Genomic DNA, 9593 nt, shown 5'->3' with positions numbered 1-9593 from the left:
GATAGATGTGTGTTATGTGGAGAGAAGTGGGAGGACCTGCATATTTTTAATCAATGCCGACCTTTGGCGGAGATAAAGATCAAACTACTAAGTAAGAAGGAGCTGCATATGGTAGGGGAAAGCTATAAGATAACATCTTGGTTATGTAGAGAGTGGGAGAAAGGAACGAATATAGCGAAATTCTTAAATGTGGCCAGAGCTATATTTATAAAGAAATTGAGGGAGTAACAGGGGTTGTGCAGATAATGTGGTTCGTGCTGAGGGAGAAAGGGGGAAGGCATTCTGCGCAGAGGAATGGATATCCGCCCTGAGCAAATGCGGGAAGGGTATCATGGTAATCATGATATCAGAAGAGGGGGCTGTAGTGTTAGGGGAAAGGGGGAGAGCACCTTGCCCTGTGGAAAGGTGATCCGCCTGGGGAAAAGGGAAAGCCTGAGAAAATTAGGTAAGCGTTGAGAAAAGGGGAGGTTGAGTAGGTTTGAGGGTAGTGTAAAGCTTAGGTGGAAGTAAAAAAAAAAAAATAATAATAATAATAATAATAATAATAATAATAATAAATAAAACGAAAAAAAGCGAGTTGACTGAGTGAACTAATGGACTTGGAATGGAGTACTGTCTGTTGGTGTGTAAATGAGGAGTGAAAAAAAATGGATTGTTTAAGTGTATTTGTGTGAGGAGGGAGTATAAAGAAGGTATATGTGATAGAATTGAGATAGATTAAGTGGGAATGTAGTTAAGAAGAAAATGTTGGCAGTATGGAAATTATGAAAGTAGGTCAAAAAAATTAAATGGTGTAGATGCCTTGATGAGGGGTGTAAAATTGAGGGATTCTTGATGTTTATGTATTAAGTTTAATAGGATGGAAGAAATGGGATCTAACAGTTTGATGTAATTGAGGTGTTGTAGACTGAGAAGACGGAGTGAACTAATGGATTTGGAATGGAAACTGTTTTTTTTGTGTGTAAGTGAAATGTAAAAAAAAATCAAATTGTTTTAAGTGCGATGTAAAATGATTGTTAGTTGATGTTTAAGTCTGAAGCTTAATAAGGTGAGACGGTTTGATATGTGAAGTGTGGTGCGGTAGGTGGAGAAGACTGAGTGAACTAATAGACTTCGAATGAAAAAAGTTTGTCTGTGTAAAAAAAAAGTGTTAATTGTTTTAGGTGCGTTGATGAGGGATGTTAAATGGTTGTTAGCTGATGTTTAAGTCTTAAGCTTTATAAGGTGAGATGTAGAGAGCGGGAGTAGTGCGTGAGAGGTGACGGTGACGTATCAAGGGAAGAGGGAGGGGTGGGGACTTGACCCCACTCCAAAGAAGTTAGACTTGAGCATGTCTGCACGGAAAGGAAAAGGATTGGGAAGGTAGTGTGCTGTCAATGGACAAGAGTATGTGTGACGTACATAGCGGAAGTGTGTTGCAGGCCACCTGTTGGGTCTGGTTTCAGCCAGGGTGGCTTGTAACACATGATAAGGAAAGGAACACAGTGTTTGTCAGCGAGGGTCGGTGAGATACGATACCAGGTCTCACGTGGCAAGGCTGGTGGCTGCTGTAGACGGGTTGGTGGGCGTGTGTTCCATGCCAGGGCTGTTGCAGCGGCCAGTCTAATTAATTTTTTTATTATTTTTTTAGGTGGTAGTCAGGGGTTGGGCTTTGGGTAGTTAGTAGTGCGGTATCGTCCTGCATGTGTGCTGGCTATCCGCGTACGTGTGGGATGATACTGAGTAGATGTAGAGGTAGTAAATGAAGTTAAGTAGTTTTAAGAGAGATGTAGTTGCTATTATTGCTTGCTTTCCTTTGTTTCGCCCTGTCTGTCTTTATTGCCTGTAAGCCGATGGTGTACACTAGGGTGGGCAATAAAGATATGTATGTATGTATGTATGTATGTAGGTCATTCTACAAAAGATTAAAAGATACAAACTAAAAACTTTCTTTCTTAATCTGCTTACCCTCCAGGGTTAGTTTTTCCCTCGGACTCAACGAGGGATCCCACCTCAACCGCCTCAAGGGCAGTGTCCTGGAGCTTCAGACTCTGGATCGGGGGATACAACTGGGGAGAATGACCAGTGCCTCGCCCAGGCGGCCTCACCTGCTTGCTGAACAGGGGTCTTGTGGGGGAAGGGAAGATTGGAAGCGACAGACAAGGAAGAGGGAAGGAAGTGGCCGTGGCCTTAAGTTAGGTAGCATGCCGGCATTTGCCTGGAGAAGTGGGAAACCACGGAAAACCACTTCCAGGATGGCTGAGGTGGGAATCGAACCCACCTCTACTCAGTTGACCTCCCGAGGCTGAGTGGGCCCCGTTCCAGCCCTCGTACCACTTTTCAAATTTTGTGGCAGAGCCGGGAATCGAACCCGGGCCTCCGGGGGTGGCAGCTAATCACGCTAACCACTACACCACAGAGGCGGACCAAACTAAAAATTACAAAACAAAAAACCATCTTCAGGAAACTGAAATAATAGGGATAATGGTTGGAGCTCCTGGTACCGTACCTCGTCATTTTGTCGCTACCTGGAAGCGTTTCCAACTTCCAATGAAGCTTATCCCCGAAATCGTGACTCTCGGCCTCCGAGGCTCCATCAAGATCCTGAGACACCACCTCCTAAGCTCTGAAATACCGCACTAATTACTGTTTACCATATCTTCCCTACAATTTAGAGTTATTTTCAATTAATAGGCCAACGGCCATAGCCGTGTTGAAACACCGGATCCCGTGAGATCTCCGAAGTTAAGCAACACTGGGCGTGGTCAAGATTTGGATGGGTTGCCACGCGCTGTTGATTGGGGGGTGGAGGAACGGAAAGGAACTGGCCACACTACCGTACGGAAACTCCGGCTCAGGCACACTTCTCCGGAGGTTCGGACCTGCTTTCGGGCATATTACACCCTTACCTACCTCAATTAATAAAACTGTATAGATAAAATTTGATATGTCTTATCTTGTTTTTATGACAGCCTGTAAATACAGGAGGTTGTGTGTGTGTGTGTGTGTGTGTGTGTGATATAACGACGGACAATGATACGGTGGATCTGCTGGAGAATGTTAATTTGTCGTATGAAATATTTGGTTTAACAGATTAGTTCTTCAAAGTTGCTCAGAAAGTTGTCAAGTTTTGGTCGGTTCAATCCCGGCTGAATACAGTGGTATTCGAAGTGGTTCGTGTCCGTAGACAACAGCGAAATGTAAAAGAACTCTTGCAGGACAAGCTTCGACATCTAGACGTTCACGTGAACCGTAAAAATAGTTGAAGTCCATAAAAGTAATGTTATTATTATTATTATTATTATTATTATTATTATTATTATTCACAATTCTACGAGTGAAATTTACATACAAAATAAATCTCTGAAATTATGAAGGAAGAGGGGATGACATCGTCGTGGTTACCGCTAAAACAACAACCATCATCATTACTACCAGCAATGAAATAAGAGTAGCCACGTGCAATATGGAAATCTACAGAATGAATGCATAATGACGCAACAGTCGCATCATTTCACGATGATATTTGGCACTGAAAGTGTTAATTTATGAGATAATTGATATTATAATTGGGTCGGATGGAGTAGGGAACTTAAAATCTTCCAAGATGCTGAGTATTTAGACAAAGAGGAGCTCCATGAACGTGACAAACCTTTACCATCAACCCACCTGAAGTACATTTTTTCTTTTTTTCCTTTCTTTCAAAGTGAGCAGTTAACAAATTAAACACCTAATGAGTTTTCTGACCTATGTTACCAAGAAGTAACGTTCTTAAATAAACATCGTTTCTAATTGTTTCCTGCTTGTTATTGACTTGTTTCTTTCTGCTTGTATTTAACACAATCTACTCAACACGTCCAACTAACTCAACGCCGACAACACATCCCATTTCCGAGCAATTTGCCAACTTTTAATACTTCTCAATCAATCAGTCAATCAATCAATCGATCAAACAATCAATTATCTGCATTTAGGTTGTCGTTCAGTTGGCAAATTCCTTATGAATTATTTACTAGTCTTTTCTTTAAAGTTTCCCAAGAATTTTTCGACTTAAACGACATGCGGTGTGTCATTGGTTCATCTCAGCGACCGTGAGACCTATGAATTCAATACAATTTTCGATTAGTTTTATGTGCCGCCACCCCCACCCCCCACCCCCTCCCCCCAACTCCCATAAGGGTATTTTTTTTCTTTTTTCTTTCTTTCAGACAGTCATATGTGTAATAATCTCTCCTTGCCCTAGTCTACATTTACGCACGTGCCTACTTCGAACACCAGGCTTGTATTCTGCTGTAGAATCCTTAAGCTGGCATTGCCATGGTTACAGCAAGTCATTTTTTCATCCGATTCCTAGAGCGGGGTAGTGTAATGTCAGTATCTCCATATCGGTTGGCTTTAGGCCCTTAAAACATGCTTTTCAATCAGTCGTCAATCAGTCACTACTGATCTGCATTTAGGACAGTCGCCCAGGTGGCAGATTCCGTATCTGTTGTCTTCCTAGCCTTTTCTTAAATGATTCCAAAGAAATTGGAAATTTATTGAACATCTCCCTTGGTAATTTATTCCAATCCCTAACTCCCCTTCCTGTAAACGAATATTTGCCCCAATTTGTCCTCTTGAATTCCAACTTTATCTTCATTTGTGATCTTTCCTACTTTTAAAGACACGACTCAAACTTATTCGTCTACTGATGTCCTCCCACGCCATCTCTCCACTGACAGCTCGGAACATACCACTCAGTCGAGCAGCTCGTCTCCTTTCTCCCAAGTCTTCCCAGGCCAAACTTTGTAACATTTTTGTAACGCTACTCTTTTATCGGAAATTACCCAGAACAAATTGAGCTGCTTTTCTTTGGATTTTTTCCAGTTCTTGAATCAAGTAATCCTGGTGAGGGTCTTGGAGGATAGCGGATATCCTGCGATAAAAATTGTGAGAGACAATCGCCAAAAAAAAAGGCCTCCGTGTGTAGAAATTTTGGACAACCTCAAATATCCAAATGATAATGTGAGGATGGAGTGCGGCATTTCCGTCAGCAACATCTTCGTACCCAGAGCTTCGACACCCAATAAATGGAACTGATTATGCATCAGGACAGACGAGGACTTCGATACCCAAAAACCTTGTTTTGTTGCTCTGATGAAGCATCTGCAAGAGTTTGTAGTAGTAGCTTCTGTGCCCTACTGTAGAAAGACCTTCAAACTTACGAGCGTAATGCGAGGACTTGCTACTTCTTCCCTTTCAAAATGTGTTCTGTTACAGTTCGAGGTCAAAGAATGTCACCGAACCAAGTTCTCAAGACCTCTATTAATTGATAGTGGGTTGGCAAGAACACAAAAATAATGTTAACCGTCTGGTGTATCACTCCAGCCTTCGTCCAGGAAAATTTTTAAATTGTGACATAAAGAGGCCAACTGCGACTTCACACAGCTAATTTTACCGATATTTAATATTAGTAATGTAATTTACGAACTTCAGTGAACATATGACTATACTGCATAGTGTTTTGTAGGCTGTCGTCATAATAATGCATTGAGAACTTTGTGCGTCTGCCATCTAGCGGAGAAATTTTGTCGCAGCCTATTCGCAAAAAGCCTCCCATAGAGCAGGCAGTATAGGAGGATCGAGACAGCGGTAGTGTTGGCAAAATTTTTCAATATATCGATATATCGGTTTGTCGATACATCGGTTTTAAAATATCGATGTCATTAAAATATCGGTCTTCAAAATATCGATATATCGCCGATATATCCGTTTTAAAATTAATATTGGTGCTATTATCCATTATTGAAAGTCTAGTTTTACATTTAACACAATGATTAAAGGATTCATTAGGTTTAATAAGTCTTGACACAGATCAGAAAACAATGACCAAGTAACATGACTTTTTCACTACAGTGACACATTATAAAAACATTTACAGCCGAAAGATTTTATGATACATAGAAAAACAGTATATGCAAGGTGTCTAGTAACGAGCTAATAACTTACACCGAAAAACTACAAACGTATAATTTGTCTACGAAGTACATCTGATAATTATCAGAGCTCTACAAAATAATAAAGTATTTTCTTCCCAACTTCTTCCTCAGCACTGCAATTCCATTTGTTCGTGAAAATAAACATGATGATGATCTTAGGTCGATAGCCAATACCTCTTAGATAAGCCATTTAGAAAAAGCAGCTTTGATAACAGTTTGCCATGTAATAGGTTTCTCTTTTCCGTGATGGTGTTACCGGCCTTTGTAAACAGTCTCTCTGCTGGGACAGAGGTCGCTATAATACTCAAGTTTTGCCTAGCTAACGTGTAAATTGCACGATGAATGAGTTGTGATATTGTCACTGTATTTACCGAAGTGAACTGAAAAATGAAAATTCAAATTTTGTAACTGTAGAATGAACATATTGAAGGGGTCTGAAAAAGAATCAAATCGTAGCCAAAAGTATTAAATTAGACAGAAATATCGATATATTGGGCAAAAATATCGATATCGACAATATATCGGATCTCAAAATTTCGATGTCGATACATCGATATTTCCATCTCAAAATATCGACATTTCCGATATATCGATATTCGTTTGCCATCTCTAGACGGCGGTACTTACAAAAAAAAGAAAGAAAAATGTGATGTCCTAAGCCGTTCCCAACACTAATTCTAGTTCTGGTGGATGTCCACGCGAAGAAGACGGCGCTATGTACCACAAGACCTTGAGACTCGTACGTCATACAGTAGTCGAGAGAGAGAGAGAGAGAGATCGATAGAGATCATCTCAGTAAGACCATGGCATTCGCTAGAATACTCGTTAGTGCCGTAGAAAAGGGCTGTGCCAGAAGCTTGCGAGGTCTTTCTTCACTCAAAATGGATTCCATCTTGTCGGCGACAGAATCAACCCCTCCCATGGACATGTTCAAGGTGAGACAAGGATATTTGGACGACACAAGTCCCAACAAAGTGGATCTTGGAGTGGGAGGTAAGTGATGCTTCTTACTATCTCCACTGATAACAGCAGTGTACCCAACTTTTCAAGATTAATTGCCAGTTCTTTAATCAGATCCTATCTTAAAAGGAATTTGAATTGTTTAAATTAGAGAAGCCCCTCTTCGGTTGAGAGTAGTTACCATCAGCTGAGAGGGCCTTGGGTACATTCTTAGCCGCGTCTGGTAAACTCCTCCAGATAGGGGACTGTGTTTCTGTGTACATCCTAATACACACAACACATCACACAACCAACCACCACAGAAACGACCAGAATTAATACATCCCTGCATATAGCGTTGGCTTTAGGTAAGGTATTCAGCCGCAAAATTGGGCCTAACCCACATATTGTGTCCTCAAGTAACTGATAAAAGGCTAAGAAGAAAAAGAAGCATTTGAATAGTATCAAGATCATAAATGTGCGTCTTATTCCAACCCTCCGTAATTCCCCTCTGGATGGGGGCGATAGAATAACATCCGCGATATCCCCTCTGCCTGTCGTAATAGGCGACTGTAAAGGGGCGGTTACGTGAACGAATCGTGTCCATGAAATGTCATTGTAATTTTTGTCCTAAATGGAACATAATAATTGTTTTTACGCAAATCAACAGTAAAATTAGCGGCAAATTATTAATGACATTATTACTAGAAAAATATACATGCGTACCAAGACCGACTACAATATCTCAGACCTTACTGGTACTATCGATTGGCGGGAAAATGGTGGAATTCGTGGTGGTCGTAAGGGATGTGTGATTCGCACATCGTTATGTTTGTTTACATTGTGTTTAGAGGATAAGAAGTACTATTTCAACCGCGTTATTGAAATATAGTCCGTCTCCGTAGCGTAACGGTTAGCATTATTAGCTGCCGTCCTTGGGGGCCCGGGTTCGATTCCCGATACTGCCAGAAATTTAAGAATGGCAGGAGGGCTGGTATGTGGTTGAAATGGTAGCCTACATGCAGCTCAACTCCATCGGGGGTATGCCTGCACCATCTCGTAATGAGGACACAAGTTTACTTTGTCCGACTCGTTGGCTGAATGGTCAGCGGTTCAGAGTGTACCGGGTTCGATTCCCGGCCGGGTCGGGGATTTTAACCTTCATTGGTTAATTCCAATGGCCGGGGGTGTGTTGTGCTGTGCTGTCCCCTACTATCTTCCACCACAATAACACGCAGTTACCTACGCATGGCAGCTGCAGCCCACCCTCATCGGAGGGTCAGCCTTCCAAGGGCTGCACTCGGCTAGAAATAGCCACTAAGTCTTATAGCGACGATGGGACGGGAAAGGCCTAGGAATGGGAAGAAAGCGGCCGTGGCCTTAATTAAGGTACAGCCCCAGCATTTGCCTGGTGTAAAAATGTGGACGTACCAAAGGATGCTGAAGATACCTTGGACAGCTCTAAAATGACCAATATAGACGTTTTGCACTGTATGAACAAAGAACCAGAAATTATCACTACCATCAAGAGAAGGAGTCAACGGCCGTAGCCGTGTTGAAACACCGGATCCCGTGAGATCTCCGAAGTTAAGCAACATTGGGCGTGGTCAGGAGTTGGATGGGTTACCACGCGCTGTTGGTGGGGGGTAAGGGAATGGAGGAGCGGAAAGGAACTGGCCACCCTACCGCACGTAAACTCCGGCTCAGGAACACCTCTGCGGAGGTTCGGACCTGCCTTCGGGCAGAATAACCCTTACCTTACCTCAAGAGAAGGAAGCTAGAATACTTCGGTCATATGATGCGGAACTGTAAATACCACCTTCTGCAAGTAATACTCCAAGGGAAAATTAATGGAAAACGTGGTCCGGGCAGAAGTAGGACATCATGGCTCAGCAACTTGAGCCAGTGGTTTGGGGTGAGAAAGCTTACTCTGTTCAGAACAGCTATGAACAAACAACAGATCATGCTACTGGTTGCCAACGTTCTGCGAGGACATGGCACATGAAGAAGAAAGAAGAAAATGGGAAACCACGGAAACCCATCTTCAGGGCTGCCGACACGGATGCAAGCTCACAGGTGCGTGCCCCTAACCGCACGGCAAATTAGTTATTAATGAAGAATAAACTATATATGCAATATTTAACGAGTAATTCATATTGTGCAATGTTAAGAGGTGTAAATAATTGTGCATAATCGAGTCTATTCCTGTGCTGTAACGGCTGTAGAATCAGTAGAATTTTCAAAAATGCGTACTAGTATTAAATTACAGTATGGTATACTGTTGCAGATACTTCACTTTGTGAATTCCCTGAATATAAAGCTTTAAGGGAGAAATAGATCATGAATATACACCGCTAAAATTAAATCAAAGGCCAAACTGTTTAACGTATCGAACCAAGATTTGTGGTTAGGGAATATCTCTTTCCAACAGAAAGTGGTGAGTATTCTAGGAAGAAGAGTTGAATTTTGCCAAGTGCTGCGAACAAGATTTTTTGATCCACTTTGGACGATTTCAGAACAAACTCCTGGTTCCACTTAAGGCAATAATAAAAACTGATAGAATTAATTTTTATTAATGTACACAATGATGGTAGATTTGACGATATCCATCAATGCATGTCTGTTTCGAAGTGTCGAGTGCCTTGAAAGTGAAGGTGTTTTCTAAGAAAAAAACTCGTAGGTGTGTGCCAACCGAGA

At 41.8% G+C, this 9593-nt stretch overlaps 1 protein-coding gene across 1 annotated transcript in view; it reads left to right on the top strand.

The window, feature by feature from the left end:
- Window positions 1-6730: 6730 nt before the first annotated feature.
- Window positions 6731-9593, top strand: part of LOC136878801 (aspartate aminotransferase, cytoplasmic) — an 85135-nt gene continuing 82272 nt past the window's right edge. The window contains exon 1 of the mRNA XM_067152286.2: window positions 6731-6950. Coding sequence (XP_067008387.2) covers window positions 6761-6950 — 190 coding nt within the window. The 5' untranslated portion in view covers window positions 6731-6760. The remainder of the gene's footprint in view (window positions 6951-9593) is intronic.

The sequence above is a fragment of the Anabrus simplex genome, chromosome 8 (genome assembly GCF_040414725.1).
Source record: "Anabrus simplex isolate iqAnaSimp1 chromosome 8, ASM4041472v1, whole genome shotgun sequence".
Lineage (NCBI taxonomy): Eukaryota > Metazoa > Arthropoda > Insecta > Orthoptera > Tettigoniidae > Anabrus > Anabrus simplex.
This window is presented reverse-complemented; position numbering and strand designations above follow the sequence as displayed.